Source organism: Pelodiscus sinensis, chromosome 1, assembly GCF_049634645.1.
Source record: "Pelodiscus sinensis isolate JC-2024 chromosome 1, ASM4963464v1, whole genome shotgun sequence".
NCBI lineage: Eukaryota > Metazoa > Chordata > Testudines > Trionychidae > Pelodiscus > Pelodiscus sinensis.
Window position 1 is genome coordinate 121,710,992 of NC_134711.1, and position 16,435 is coordinate 121,727,426.

General features: G+C 49.5%; 1 protein-coding gene across 2 annotated transcripts in view; it reads left to right on the plus strand.

The window, feature by feature from the left end:
- Positions 1-16,435, plus strand: part of LOC102443833 (patatin-like phospholipase domain-containing protein 2) — a 48,959-nt gene that overhangs the window by 26,111 nt on the left and 6,413 nt on the right. For both annotated transcript variants that reach the window (XM_075899599.1, XM_075899594.1), the window contains 3 exons: positions 485-545; positions 12,290-12,508; positions 13,956-14,088. In XM_075899599.1, the coding sequence (XP_075755714.1) occupies positions 485-545; positions 12,290-12,508; positions 13,956-14,088 (413 nt within the window). The remainder of the gene's footprint in view (positions 1-484; positions 546-12,289; positions 12,509-13,955; positions 14,089-16,435) is intronic.

The window sequence follows — 16,435 nt, forward strand, 5'->3', positions numbered from 1 at the left end:
TATCTGGGAGACCCAAGTTTGGGATTAATCATGAAATTCATCCTTCCTGGGAGATTTGCACAGCTGGCTCTCCCTAGTTTTCAGAAATGGCAAAGGGGAGGATGTTAAGGGGGTGATCTGTTTATTTGTGTGTCTGATAAAAAAAAAACCATATTTGGGGAGACAGTAAGGAAGAGAGTTCCTACAAACTAATTTGATGCTCTAGTACAATTGGAAAAGCACAGTTATAAGTTCAGTAATTTTGATGAATGCCATATGTTTACAAGTTAAAAAAGGTTTTCATTTAGGTATTATGACAGCAGATGTAAATTCATCACTTGAAAACTTTTATTATAGTTTGACAGTTGTAAGGTTATGGGAATTATCTTCCTTATATGACTAGTATAAGTGAATTTAGCAGCCATTTGTTCTGTAAACTGGTGGTTTTCATTTTGAACCTTTCTACTGATAGCTCATTGACATAGTATACCCTGTGTGTTTGCAGGTACTAGGAGAGATCTGTGAACAAGGATATTCAGATGCACTTAGATTTTTAAAAGAAAATGGTATGTTAAATTTGTCTTTATCAATACTTATTATAACTCTATACCTATGCTTTTTTTTTTTTGGCAACTTAAAACCTTTAAGACAAAGTGAATATCAGCATGAAAAGATAAGAAGTTTAGTTCAGTTGTTCTGTGGGCAATAATCTTTTCATACTAATAATTTATTTGATCAATCTTACTGAGTTGGTTAAATTGCTGTCGTCATGCTGTCATGTGAGGTCCTACCTTAAGTCTGATTTCCTACTGTCTTTTGCTCAGGATGTTAAAATGTAGTTACTTTCCTAATCGAGTAGTCGATAAGGATCAGCAGTTATAGCGCTTAGTCTGGCTCATGCCAGGTCGCAGCATAACTTCCCCCACTGCTGCTCTGCATTACAAGGAACCAGGGCAGCAGATGCACGATGCCTGCTCAATCCCTAGTCCTGGGACTCTCATTAGTCATCATTCAGAGAGACATTGGGGAGTCCTGGGACCGGGGCTGAGACAACATCTTCATGTGCTGACTCCCCTGTCTCTTAATATTGCAGAGCTGCAGCAGGGGAAATGGGGGGATGCAACTAGTCGATAGTGCTAACCAATAAGCTCCTGCTTATTGGTTAATCAACTAGTCGCTTGTACCCTTATCTTTTACCTTGCACAGTCACTTAAGCCTGTGCAAAAGGGGTATGTAAAATGCCATCAGCTCAGAGAGAGAGAGAGAGAGAGAGACTGTTATACAAATTTTGCAGATATAAATGATTCTTCTTCTTCGAGTGGTTGCTCATGTCCATTCGAAGTAGGTGTGTGCACCGTGTGCACCACGTCTTCCAGAGCGTTTTCCCTAGCGGTACCCGTAGCGCCGGCAGGGCGCCCTCTGGAGTGGCGCCGCCATGGCGGGGCATACGTACCCCTGCCGGCGCTGCCCCACCTCAGTTCCTTCTTACCGCAGCGACGGTCGTTGGAGCGTCTCCATATTTCCTAGCTATTTAGTTAGTTAATGGTTCCCGTTCTCACATTCGTTGTAAATAGTTTTCACAGTTAGATAGTTAGGTTAGTTGCTTTGTTCCTTCCCCCTTGCGGGTAAGGAATGCCAGGGCCGCAAGGCTTTAAGACGTGCGCTGACTGCGGGAAATTTATGCCCAGGGGCGACCCTCACGACAGCTGTCTTAAGTGCCTGGGTGAGGCTCATCTGGCTATTGCCTGTAAAATCTGTAAGTCCTTCAAGCCCCGTACCAGAAAAGAAAGGGTTTCCCGCTTGAAACTTCTCCTCATGGAGACAGCGCTTCAGCCAGTGCCGCTGGATCAGCCTGCGGTGCGCAGTGCACCGGCCTCTACGCGGGGCATCCCTCATCGACACCGCGCGTTGGCGTCGACATCTTGGCACCGATCACACTCTCCCCCAGCTAAGAGAGTGAAGAAATCCTGGGGAAGGTCCCCTTCGAAGAAGACAACGTCCGCGGGGCACCGCACCATAAGCTCTCCAGTGCGCGTATCGTCACCTCTGCACCGTCGACACCGAGGAGGCGTAGGTAGTCCTGGTCGCCTTCCTCTGCACCGCCCGTCCACGCCGGATACGTTCGAGGCGGCGCAGGACTGTATCAGCCTCACGACCTCCCCTCCATCCTCGGTGGACTCGGAAGGGTCGAGGTCACCGTTGTCGGAGGCTCGGCTGGCTGCGGCCTCGCCACAGCATGGCCCAGATCGGCATGCTAAAGTGGCTTATGCGTCGGGACCACCCCATGTGGGGTCAGTACGATCGCTGCCTCGGCTCTCCCATTGTCGCTGAGTCATCACTCCTTGGGAATTTCTAGCCATGCCCGTCCTGAGATGCAGCTGAGCTCCTTGCCACCTCCCCGCGTGGCGGTATCGGTGCCGTATCTGAGCAGCCATATGGCTTCCACTCAGACATCTCTCTCCTCCATGGAGATCGCCCAGGAGCCAGCATCCGTCTCCGTGCCGTCATCGGCACAGGCATTGACCCAGTGGTCTTGCCAGGCACCGGGCTTGGGTACCCCGGTGCCGCAACCGCCGGACACAACTCAACCGGCACCAGGCCTGAGCACCTCGGTGCCACATCCTTGGGCACAGTCTCAACCGGCACCGAGACTGAGCACCTCGGTGCCGCAACTGCTGGCGACGCAGCCGGCACCGGGCCTGAGCACCCCGGGGCCGCAGCTGCTGGCGACTCAACCGGGCCCGGGCACCCCGGTGCCGCAACTGCTGGCAACTCAACCGGCACCGGGCCCGGGCACCCCGGTGCCGCAATTGCTGGCGACTCAAGCGGCACTGGGACTGGGCACCCCGGTGCCGCAACTGCTGGCGGCTCAGCTGGCGTCAGGCCTGGGCACCCCGGTGCTGCAACTGCGGGCGGTCAGCTGGCGTCGGGCCTGGGCACCCCGGTGCCGCAACTGCTGGCGACTCAGTCGGCACCGGGCCTGGGCACCCCGGTGCCGCAACTGGGGGCCGTCAATCATTCGGCACCGGGTCTGGGTTCTCCGGTGCCGCAACTGTCAGTGGGTCTTCCGGCACAAGCCATGGGTCCCCCGGCCCCAAACGTAGTGCGGCCACGGCGCACTCATGTGGGCAAGCCCGAATTGATGGCAAGGTTTGCCCCGTTATCTTCATCAGCTCCACCCTGGCCGGAGTCCGACTACTCCTCGGACTCGGATGCTTCCTCCTTCCATTCGGGCTCCTCGAGGGCATCCTCGACCCATAGATCGAGGTCCAGACATAGGGGGGACCACACTCAACAAACGTGGCCTCCTTACCCACAGTGGCCTTTCTGGACCCCTTGGGCCTACCACCAGTGGCAGGGTCAGATGCCCCCTTCTTTGGGGTCGGGGTCGTCAGGGCACTGTTCCCGTCCGTCTGCGTGCCTGTCTCGAGCCTCTCCCTCCCCTCTCTGGGCACCCCAACCCGATCCAGCGGCACCGCAACCGTCAGCACTGGAGGTGGTCCCATCGGAAGCGCAAGCTGCCCAGCCGGCACCGCAGCTGACGACAACGGTTCCTGTGCCATCTCAGGAGTCCTCATCGTCATCATCACCGGACGAGGCACTGGCAGACCCTGCATCGAGTCTGCCGTCAATGGATGCCCGCACGCACCAAGACCTCCTCCGCCGTATGGCTGCCAACTTGGCTGTGCCGGTGGAACCTGTTATTGAGGACACAGATCCAATGGTGGATATACTCACGGACGATGTGCCAGTGCGACTAGCCTTGCCACTTAACAAAACGGTATTGAAGACAACCAGTGCCTTGTGGCAAACACCGGCAACCTTGACCCCTACCTTAAAAGGGGCCGAGAGGCGCTACTACGTCCCAAACTTAGGGCATGACCACCTGTACTCACAACCCACCCCTGGGTCCTTGGTTGTGCAGGCCGCGGCCCAAAAGGAAAGGCTTCCCCAGCCAGGGCCCTCTCCAAAGGCTAGGGAGCCTAAGAGGATGGATCTATTGGGCCGTAAGGTTTATGCCACAGGGGCGTTACAGCTCCGCATCGCTAATCAGCAGGCGATGCTGAGCAGGTATGCTTTTAACACCTGGCAGGCCGTCGAGAACTTCCGAGACAGGCTCCCTGTGGAGGACCGTCAGGAGTTCATGGCGGTTACCTCGGAAGGAAAGGTCATCTCGTGAACCACGCTCCTGGTGGCTCTGGACACGGTGGACTCAGCGGTCCGCACGATGGCGACCGGTGTCGTTATGCGTCAGAGGGCATGGCTCCATGTCTCGGGAATTCCCCCGGACGTGCAGCATACTATTCAGGACTTGCCTTCGAGGGCAAAGCTTTATTCTCGGAGCACACTGACTCTAGGCTCCATACTCTGAAGGACACTAGGTCCACTCTGAAGTCATTGGGCATACACACGCCAGCTCCGCAGCGGCGGCAGCTGCCCTATAGGCAGCAGGGAAGGGTGCAGCCACAGGACCCCCGTGGGGATTTCTGGAGGCGCCATCCCCGGGCCTCCGGTGGGGGTTCCAGGATGGCTGCGCACCCTCAAGGGGCTAGGGGCCGACGTCATCGCCCCAGGGCTGATACCCAGCGTGGAGGCCCTCACGGCCCTTCCCATCAGGGAAAACCCCAGTTTTGATGCCTCGCTCGTACCAATCTCCTACTCGGGGCCCCTGTTTGGGTCCAGGCTTTCCCTTTTTGCCCATGCATGGGCCATTATAACGTCGGATCCCTGGGTTCTCAACATAGTAAAGGGAGGGTATTCTATCCCGTTTCTAGGCCCACCGCCCTCAAAACCCCCTTCTGCGCCCTTCGTAAGGGACATCCCTCACGAACGCATCCTGTACCAGGAGGTGTCTACGCTTCTCGAAAAAGGAGCGATAGAGGAGGTTCCTCCTCAGCTGGGAGGAAGGGGTTTTTATTCCCGTTATTTTGTTGTCCCCAAACCAAAGGGGGGGGGGTCCGTCCCATATTAGACCTTCGAGACCTAAACAGTGCAGTAGTAAAACACAAATTCAGAATGGTGACCCTGGCATCGGTCATCCCAGTGCTGCAATTAGGAGACTGGTACACGACTCTCGACCTCAGGGACGCGTACTTCCACGTGGCAATCAGACCCAGCCACAGGAGGTTCCTCAGGTTTATGGTGGGCCAACACCATTTTCAATTTACGGTGCTCCCTTTTGGTTTATGTACGGCACCGAGGGTCTTCACGAAATGCATGGCAGTGGTTGCATATCTTCGCAAACAAGGGGTGCATGTCTTCCCGTATCTCGACGACTGGTTAATCCGAGGTCGCTCGTACGGGCAAGTAGAAGCTCACGTGGCACTCACAAGAGCCCTCTTCCTAAGGTTAGGACTCCTCATAAATATCGAGAAGTCGTCCCTAACCCCCTCGCAACACATGGAGTTCGTGGGGGCCCTCCTCAATTCGAGGGTGGCCAGGGCGTTCCTGCCCAAAAGCAGGTTTCTCTCCATAATGGAACTGATCTCAGGGCTCTATCGGTCCCCAATAACGACCCCTCGGGTCTGCTCCAGGCTCCTGGGCCATATGGCGGCGTGTACGTATACGGTCCGCCATGCTCGGTTGCGGATGAGACCCATGCAGGCGTGGTTGGCGAAGGCCTTCAGCCAGTCCAGGGGTCTTTGGGACTCGGTAGTTACGGTGTCCAAAGTAGTTCTGGACTCCCTACTATGGTGGACTCAGGAACCAGTGGTTCGCAGTGGGGTCCCGTTCAATCCCCTTCCCACCTCCCTGACACTGGTCACCGATGCGTCCGATCTGGGCTGGGGAGCGCACCTGGGACGTCACAGGACGCAGGGCCTTTGGTCCCCCTTGGAGCGAGCCTTGCACATAAACGTCAGGGAATTGCGGGCAGTGAGGCGAGCCTGCGAAGCCTTCCTGCCAAGGCTCGCCCACCGCTCGATCCTGGTCCGTATGGACAACACAGCGGCTGTTTTTTATCTCAACAAGCAGGGTGGGGTGCATTCACCTCCACTCTGCAAAGAGGCCCTACAACTTTGGCATTTGTGTGTCACACACGACATCACTCCTCAAGCGGAATACCTCCCGGGGTGCAAGAACCTCCTAGTGGACACTCTGAGCAGATCCTTTGGAGCCCACGAGTGGACCCTCAAGGACTCTGCTCTCCGCCAGGTTTTCCGCAGGTGGGGTTATCCCCACCTAGACCTGTTCGCCTCGGCAAGCAATGCCAAGTGCAGGAGCTACTGCTCCCTGCTGGGGCTGGGGAAATATTCCCAGGGGGATGCCCTGTCGACCGTGTGGCTGAGGGGCATCCTGTACGCCTTTCCCCCATTTCCCTTGATCTCCAGGGTACTGACCAGGGCGAGAACATTTCGGTCCTCGATCATCCTCATAGCCCCCAGGTGGCCCAGACAGTTCTGGTTCCCCATCCTGGTGGACATGCTGGTCCAGGACCCAATACCTCTCCCTCCAGTCTGGGATCTGCTGGCCCAACCCTGGGGTGAGGGAGTCATGGTTCACCCGGATCTCCGGTCTCTCCACCTAACGGCATGGTTTATCCATGGTTGAACCAACCAGAAAGGGAATGTTCCCGAGAGGTTCAGATGGTTCTCCTCAGTAGTAGGAAACCCTCTACCAGGCGGTCGTACGCGGCCAAGTGGCGGCGCTTCTCATCTTGGGTGTCCCGAAGAGGAGTGCACCTGTCCTCGGCTCCTATCCCAACTATCCTTGACTATCTTTTCCAGCTTCGGTCTAGTGGCCTATCTTTCTCTTTTATCAAAGTCCATGTGGCATCTCTCTCCGCCTTCCATGTTGGTACGGCAGGAGTCTCCCTTTTTTCTAACCCAGTGGTTAAACGGTTTCTTACTGGCCTGGAAAAGCTGTACCCCTCGGTGAGGGCCCCACTTCCCGCCTGGGACCTTAACGTGGTCCTCCACAGGCTTATGCTACCCCCCTTTGAACCGTTGGCCACGTGTTCCCTGTTGCACCTTTCATTGAAGGTTGCCTTTATCGTGGCCATTACATCGGCTTGAAGGGTGTCGGAACTAAGGGCGTTAACTATAGCTCTGCCCTACCTTGTGTTTTCCAGTGACAATGTGAGGTTACGACCTCATCCGGCCTTCCTTCTGAAGGTAGTTTCTCCATTCCACCTGTCCCAGGAGATTTATCTCCCGGTTTTTTTCCCAAAGCCCCATGCCTCCTCTAAGGAGCGGGCTCTGCACTCCTTGGACGCTAAGCGAGTGCTGGCATTCTACATTGATAGGACTAGACCATTCCGTAAATCTCAACAGTTGTTTATTGCATTCAGGGATAGGGTGAAAGGGTCTCATATCTCCATGCAAAGACTGTCAAGATGGGTGGTGCAATGCATCAAAGAATGCTACCAACTGGCTGGTAAAACCCCTCCCAGGGTGAAGGCACGCTCCACCAGGGCTCAGGCGTCCTCGGTGGCCTTTGGTGCCCAGGTCCTGATTACAGAAATTTGCAGGGCAGCCACCTGGTCTTCCCTCCACACATTTACAACACATTATGCGCTACCTCAGCAGGCCAGGGAGGATGCGAGGGTAGGCTCCGCAGTCCTTGGAAGACACGTTATCTTTATTTTGTACATCAAGAAGAGGGGCTAGGGAAGGGTAAGTGGAAGGAGGTGAGGGAGGAATGGGGCACGAGCCCCCGATGGGGAGTACTGGGCTTCTGGGGGTGGAAGCTCTCCTGCAGCCCCCCAATTGCCCCTTCTCCCCAGATGGCAGCTTGCGGCAAGTGCAGCCGGGCTGATGGCCGAGTGCTGTGATGTGCCCAGTGTGGGCACTCAGGGCACTCCAAGCCAGGACTGCTTTGCAAGCGGGGCACCCCTGAGAACTGTCTGTCCGGAGTGGGGGTCGGGACCCTTTAAGCACAGCCCTCGGCTAGCCTGAGACAGCAGCTCCACGCTCTAAGTCCTCCTCTGATGCCCTGCCGGCACTGCTTCTGGCCATCCTTAAGCCTGGTTCAGGGTCCACTTAATGTGGACGCGCTAGTTTGAATTAGCAAAACGCTAATTCAAACTAGTTTTTAGTTCTAGATGCGTTAGTTCAAATTAGCTTAGTTTGAATTAACTAATTCGAACTAAGTTAGTTTGAATTAACGTTGTAGTGTAGACGTACCCTAAGCGATTAGTTGACTAGTTGACTCAACTAGTCACTTCCCCTTTCCCCCCCCGCCCCGCTGCCTCTATCAGACCGAGTTAGCAAGGGGGGAGCAGGAGTTGGTGCTGGGGAGAGCTGGCTTAAAAGCCAGTTTCTCTCCCCTCCCCTCCCAAGCACCATCTTCGGGGGGGCAGGGAGGCAGAGGCATAGCACGGGATGGGGCACACAGTCAATAAGCTTCTGACGTTTGTATAATTAATGTAGTTCTAAATGTAGAGGTAGAGTATTAAAACAAGTTGCTACAAGCGACAAGTTCAAAATCTGTCATTCTGTGTTCATAAAAAGATGGAAAAATCTAGATTCTGGTAGGAGAGTTCCAAAATAATAATAGCTTGATGGGGCGGCCGGGTGACATTGCTGCATCCCTGCCACCTCTTTCCGTGGGGTCCTAAGACCTGCCAGTTTTGGCTGCGCATGCGCAGCAAACCCAGCATGACATCCGTTCCCCAGACCGCCAAAGTGGTGCTCCTTCGCTCACGCCCCCGGAGGATCGCGCCAGTCTGGACGCTCTTTTCCGGCTTTTCCCCAAGCCGGAAAAAAAGCGGCGGCCATGTTTATTTAAATCCCGCGGGGGATATTTAAATCCCCCGCGCATTTCCCTATTCCAAAGTTAGAAATTAGCATGCCTCTTCCGAAAAAGGGGCCAGTGTAGACACAGCCCCAGTGTATGAGAGCTCAGCCCTCCTCCCCCTTAGATAGGGACTGCTGCCACTCCGCACTGCTGCATACTGTATCAGAGGCAGCAGCACAGAGTGACAGGCAGCCCGTGCACAAGGAGAGCTGGTTTTTAAACTTGCTCCCCTTGCAGACCAGCTCCCACCTGGCACTCTGTGCTGCTGCCTCTGATACAGTGGCTGCCAGCCCTGCCCCTGGGGACTACAGAATAGTTGACTAATCGATAAAATTTCATGAGGATACTTGACTATTCAATTAACTGATACTTAACATCCCTAGGGTGGGGAACATTTCCAGCAGATCCAGAGAAGTTATTATTCCCCTTTATTCGGCACTGGTGAGGCCACATCTGGAGTATTGTGTCCAGTTCTGGGCTCTCCAATCTAGAAAGGATGTGGACACACGGAAGAGGGTCCAGGGGAGGGGAACGAAAATGATCAGGGGGCTGAAACACATGACTTACGAGGAGAGGCTGAGGTATTTGGGCATATTTAGTCTGCAGAAGAGAAGGGGGGGGTTGATAGCAGTCTTCAGCTTCCTGAAGGGGATGGAGAGAGGCTGTTCTCACTAGTGACGGATGGCAGAACAAGGAGCAATGGTCTCAGGTTGCAGTGGGGGAGGTCTAGGTTGGGAATTAGGAAAAAGTATTTCACTAGGAGGCACTGGAATGTGTTACCTACGGAGGTGGTGGAATCTCTATCCCTAGAGGTGGCTGTCTGTGCTAGGGCAGCCATACCGAGGCCCTGGTGTGAGCTCCGGCGGCTGCTATGCAGGCCGGCTGGTAGGGCTGCATGGAGAGCGGCTGCGATGCTCAGCCAGGGCCAAGTGCTGCATGATGGGCAGCTGCCCCTGTGATCCCGTTCTCCTCCCTCCCTGCTCAGCAGGAGCCTTCCCCTGGCCTCCAGCTGCTCCCAGCCAGCATGCACTGTTAAGTGCATAGGAAAATATGAATGTCCAGAATGTGTCAGCACTATCACACCTGTTAACTGCTGCCTCTTTAATTCTGGTGCAATTGCAGCAAAAGATTTGGACCGGAGAATATTCTTGAACAAGTAGTAGCAATTATTTTATTGTTTTTTTTTAAATGTGTGTGCAGTAGTTTTTCAAATTCTTGTTAACCATCATGTCCCCCTACTTTGATTTGCCTAATATGCCATGGGCTAAAATTACTGTAATGAATATGCAAATAAATTAATCACCATAATAAATATGTTAGTATTTCAGTGTTGGTCCACTAAGAGTTTTTGAATGAGTTTGCCAGCCCGTGGTATAAAAAAGGTTGGGAACCACTGTGTTAACTCACTTTTTTCTCTCCTAAATGTGTCGTCTTCTCTAATGTGAACATTGACCTATGCAGAAGTGTCACAACATTAAAAAGCTAATTTCTAGAATATTTCAAAGGGTACTATTGCATGCTTAGGCAATTCCTTCTACCAGGCAGACTAATGCTACAGTGAATAGAGAAACATTACGTTAGGAATTCACATAAATTCATTATCTTCCAACTATGCAGTATAAACAGTAATCACACAATTTTGACTGCTACTCGTGTACAACTTCAGTGTGAAACTGATCTGGTCAGCAAATTTTACTTAACTATTAAAAGGGCTATCAGTTGTGATACTTCGATGGTTAAGAATGTCTGATGTGAAAACATTTCAAGTTAGTATATGAAAAAATGTTGTATTGCCACTTTTGCACTGCTAAACAGCTTCATTTGGTGGGGGGAAGAGCGGGACAACTCGCCTTTGCAAAAGCAATACATATCTTTTAATTCCGTGGTCCCCAACCCGGTGCCCGCGGGCGCCATGGCGCCCGCCGGGCACTTTACATGCGCCCGCGGAGCAATCTGGGCTGGCAGGTGCCAGCCCCGGGCGCATGGCCGGTCCCGGCCCCGGGGGCGCCGCGCGTGCCCTTGCCGGCTCCGGCCTTGGCCCCGCCCCCGGGGGCACCGCGCGTGCCCTGGCCCCGGCCCCGGCCTTGGCCCCGCGGCGCTTACGGGGGGAGGGCACGCCGGCCCCGGGCACGTGGCTATGGGTGGGGGGCCCCCGGCCCCGGGTGCGTGGCTATGGGGGGGGGGCGGCCCCGCCCCCCTGGCATGCGGCTGGGGGGAGCCACCCCCGGGCGGGCAAGTGTCCCCGCCCCCTGGCGCCCGGCGGGCGAACGGCCACGCCCCCTGGCGCCCGCCAACCTGAAAAGGTTGGGGACCACTGATTTAATACATTGTTTGGCAGCTTTGACCAAGAAATACCACCTTAAGGTGTGGAACTAAACTAATACTGTAAAAACGTAGTCATGTTTCAGTGTTTCTAGAATGCAAAAAATGGCATTTTCTCATTTTGAGTACCATTTATTTTACCTTGCCTGCAGGCTTACTACACCACTTGACAACTCCATATAGGGCCTCGTTTAAATGGACATAAAATAAACTTGAAAATTATTTATGATGTGGGTGTCTGTTGCATGGGTACATTAAATTCCAAAAATAAGGCCCCCTTTTTTTTCAGGATTGCCACACGCTTCTAATGGCACCTTACCAGGTTATGACTTCAGTGATTGACTACATCTATTCCCTATGTTGATTGAGTTGACAACTTTCATTTTTTCTTCAGCTCCTATTCTAAAATGGTACTTGATTCTGCAAGGGTTCTAAGGGTTTCATGTGAGTAAAGATTTTAAAGATCAGACCCTGAACCAGGGAAGGCTGGACCAGGGGAGGTCAGTGCCTTTGCTGCTTCTGGCTGTGAGGCTCCTCTCCACTCCACTCCAGCAGCAACAAGGGACTGGCATTGACTGAGCAGGATCTGGGTGAGGGGGAGGGAGGAAAGGGTGATTGGGGGAAGAGGCAGGGTGGCTGCAGAGCCCCGTTGGGCAGTGCTCCTGGCTGTGGGTTTCCACAACCACCCTTCTTCTTTTCATGAGTTTCCTCCTTATCTCCCTGAGCCAGACCAGACTTCTGTAGTCAAGCAATATTCTGTAGAGGCTAAACTGGTATCTTCTTTTAGAGACGTGCATTTCACCTCTGGTAGATGAAGTATTGGCTCTTTTTAAAACAGTGTTTCTTAGCCAGAGGTCTGCGGCCCCATGGGGGGCAGCGAGCAGGTTTTAAGGGAGGCGGGGTCTGGCAAAAAAACAAAACAGAGAGCAGGGCTGGCATTAGTCACTGAGGCCTGGGGAACAAAGCTGAAGTCTCAATCTTGCCATATGGGGTTGAAATCAACTTAGTTTTGTGAAGCTCCCTGTGGCATGGGCTTAGGCAGTTGCCCTGCTTGCTATCCCTAAACACTGGCCCTGACTTGGATATGCAGAAAAACATTTTTTGTCGTGCAGGTGGGCCAAATAGTTTTTATAGCATGTTGGGGGTAGGGCTCAGAGAGGACAATGGTTGAAAATACCTGTTCTAAAGGATTCTGGAATCTTTTCAGTGACAGCTGTCATAAATATAAGTTCTTTCTTTCTTATTTCCTCAGATATTCTTAATGAATCACTTTATGTCGACTTGTCCTTAACAAAGAATAATGCTCAGGAGCTCATAGAAGACACTGACTTTATAAATAAGAAAACTATTCAAGAGAGAAAGTGCCCAGAGGAGATGTTAAAGGAAGAAATATTTGGTAACCAGCTAAAGCTAAACACGTGGCCGTTGGATGAAAGGATTTTTGAGCATCTACCTCCTAGACTTCGTAAAGGTATAGGTTTAAGAATATCTTCTAATAACTTTGAATGACAGGAATGTTTTTATAAATGACTTGAACTAGTTCTCATCTTGACAGTACCTTCTGGTAAGAGAAAATATAAAACTATCTTGCATAAGATAAAATCTGCTGGAGATTTTAATCAAAGAAAGTAATTGAGAGCAGTTCTTTAAATACAGTTCAAGGTATGATTACATGAGCCAAATACAGTTTTATTTTTCTTCAGAAACTGGTAAAATGGAAAAACAAGAAATCCTGGGGCACCTTGTAGACTAACAGATTTATTGGAGCATAAGTTTTTGTAGGCAAAGACCCACTTTGTCAGATGCATCATTGCAAAATGGAAGCTGGTTTAATGAGAGATAAAACTGTAGTTTAGTAAAGCATAAGGGAAGTGCAGTGCCATAAACTGAACACTGTTTTTTGTGGATATATTTATAATTATAGCAATAATGTGGTAAGAACAATCCTGTGTGAAGTATTTCAAAGATACTGTAAATTCAATCTTTAATCACTAATAATTTAATTATAATTTATTAACTAAAATTGGATAAATAAGAATGTGGTGAAATTGTCGTTAAAACACTTTTTCTGCTTAATAAATAAAAATATGAGAATAAAACGTAACAGGTATACACTAAACATTTCTGGGATACTGTCCTTCAATTTACCTTAGATTAGCTAGGTGCCTATAGACCATGACCAGTAATTTAAAGCCTGAAACTTGTGACTTAGGGAAACAAGTCAATTATATGAAGAAATACGAAAATTGTGAAAGCAGAGTTGTTTGAGAGATAAAACACAAAATTGGAATTTGGAGAAACCTGGATGCTCTTCTCAGCTCTACTGATGAGTTATTTATGTGACTTGTCCGTGCTTACATAACCAATGTGCCAGACTTTTATCAATTAGTAAAATAGAAATGCTGATGTTCACCTATATTTGTAATATAGTTTGAGGTCTAGAGCTTAAAAACATAATGGAAGGGCTAAGTACTATTATAATTTTCCTCTTTAGAAAATAGAAAAACTTATTCTAGCATTAATATGTTATGACTTTAGGGCTTGTCCAAATAAACATGTTAGTTAATGGTAAACTAGGGAGTAAATGTATACGACACTCGTGTGCCACCCATTAAATGTCTTTAGACCTAATTTCTGTGATCTAAAAGTTCTCTAAAACAGGAGTAGATCAAAGCACATTAGAAAACCTTTAGTGCGTGACAGGTAGGTATACGTACACACATAGTGCACAGCATGTCATAGATTTACATCCTAGCTTGCCACAAACTAAGTGTTCATTTAGTTAATGTTCCTTATTAATTGTGTTTCAGTGTTAAATATTCATATAGAACACTAAAAGACATCACCACACTTTGAATAACTTGTTTGAACAGTAAATTAAAAACAAACATGTATTCTAAAAAATCCTTATTTTCTAGCCTTACAGGAAGCCTGTAAAGAGAAGAGTGGGTTCTATGCCCAGCTCTCTAAACTCTTACCAATGCGAGTGATGTCTTATCTGATACTGCCGTATACACTGCCAGTGGAGTCTGCCTATTCTGTTGCTTTAAGGTGAAGTTCTATTTAAAAACCATTATAGAACCCATATTTTTGGCTCATTAAGACTTTTTTTTAAATTTTTTCATTATCTTTATAGTCATGAGTAAAAAGCTATCAGTGTATAAGTGTTCTCAAACACACTGAAGACTCAACTTAGAGTTCTAGAACTCTCTCTAGCATATATGTAAATTGTAGGTTATGTTCTCTTCTCCATAGTGCTGCATTTTGCAGATGCTTTCTGTGCACAACAGCCTCTAATAAAAGCTTGTTAACTGAAAGAAGGAAAGACAAATGGAGAAATGGAATCCTAGAAATACATAGGGGAAGATTTCATCTTTTTTTAACATACAAAATATCATTTAATTAACTGATTTTTAAAAAATTCTGATTTCTCAACAACATCTACAAAAAAGACTTTTGAAGAATGGAGAATTTCCTTTGCCCTGTTTATAAGAGTCTTCTAAAACAAGGGAGAAACTGATTATGCATAAAATAGATCAGAAAGGCTTTATTTACACTGCAGGGTTTTTGCATAAGAAGATTTTTGCAGAAGAGATCTTCCACAAAAACTTTTCGCGCAAAAGCGCGTCCACACCTCAAAAGCGCATTGCGAAAGCAATCTGGTTTTGTGCAAGAGAGCGTCCACGCTGCATGGACTCTCTTACGCAAGAAAGCTCTGATTGCCATTAACAGAATGGCCATAAGAGCACCTGTGCTTTTTCTGATTGATTCTTTTTGCGCAAGAAACCCCTGTGGAGCGTCCACACATGCTTTTTTGCGCAGGAGCTATAGCACAAAAAAGGAATTATTCTTTGTGGGGAGAGGAATAACTGTACTGCAAAAAGCCCTCTGCTCCGTCGATTTACTTGCGCAAAAATGCACTTGAGGTGTGGATGCTCTGCCCTGTAGTGTAGACATAGCCAAAGGATTAGGTTTCTTTTGTTTGCTAACATTTTCAGATATAATAATAAGCTATAGCAGTTACAATGCTTTCAGACAGATTTATTTTATAATGCGCCACTCAGAGCAAAATATAACAATTTCATTTACACTGCTTCATTCTCTGGTGATGGTTAACTTGTATACAAGTGTCACTTGGTTATAATCATGTAATAACAATATAAAAAATCCTTATAGAAATGAAGTGAGAGTTGCACTGAGTATTTGTTTGGTGCATACCAAATGGGGTGTAAATGTTAGTGGACACACTAGCATGTCATGCAGCAAAAGTTATCTAAGGCACAAGGATACTGTCCTATTTCAAACAGTGCTATATCAGTGTTCACTAGAGAGCTTTCAGGCTGTGTCTACATTGGCACCCCTTTCCGGAAAAGGGATGCTAATGTAGACTTCGGAATTGCAAATTCCGCGGGGGATTTAAATATCCCCCGCGGCATTTGCATTTACATGTCTGACGCTTTTTTCCGGCTTGGGGATAAGCCGGAGAAAAGCGCCAGTCTAGACGTGATTCTCCGGAAAATAAGCCCTTTTCTGGAGGATTTCTTATTCCTACTTTCAAGTTTCATCTCCCCCCTCCCCCTCCAGTTTTATTAAATAAAGAGAATTTGTGTTCATGAAAATATATGTATTTTATTTGACATCAGGAAGGGGGGTTAGGGACGGGTAAGTGGAAGGATGTGAGGGAGGAATGAGGCACGAGCCCCCAGTGGGGCACACCAGGGAGACTCCTCAGGGTGGAAGTTCTCCCGCAGACTCTAGGATACTGACAGCCCCCTAGTGGACCTCCCGGATGGCAGCCTGCAGAAAGTGCATTCAGGCTCGCAGCAACGCATCCACGAGAAGCACCAGAGTGCCCAGGGGCAGTTCTGGCTCCATGTTGCAGAGTGCTATGGTGTCCCGAGTAAGGGCAACCAGAGCACGCAGAGAAAAAAAAATGCTTTGCTGTTCCTAATCGAGGTAGGCAATCAGGCAGGGAAACCTGAGAACCAGCTGTCCGGGGGGGGGGGGGGTGTCCCCTTAAGCACAGGCCTCAGATAGCCTCAGGCAGCAGCCACACAAAGTAACTCCTGACCCAATGCTCTCCCGAAACTGGTTCCGGGCAGCCTTAAATATGATTGTGTCTGTTCAGTGTGGACGCGCTATTTGGAAATAGCCAAATGCTATTTCGAAATATTTTTTGTGTGTAGACACGTTATTTTGAAATATCTTATTTCAAATAATTCTGTACTGTAGACATACCCTTACTGTGTGACACACTAGTGTGCATTAGAATTTACATCCTCATATGAGCTTTAGAGCTCATAAAGACTTGCTTATTGGGGCAGGATTATTCCCCTGGAGTCAACACAAATTACTATTCATAATCTGTGTGCTTCGGACATAAGACAAAGAAGTTAAA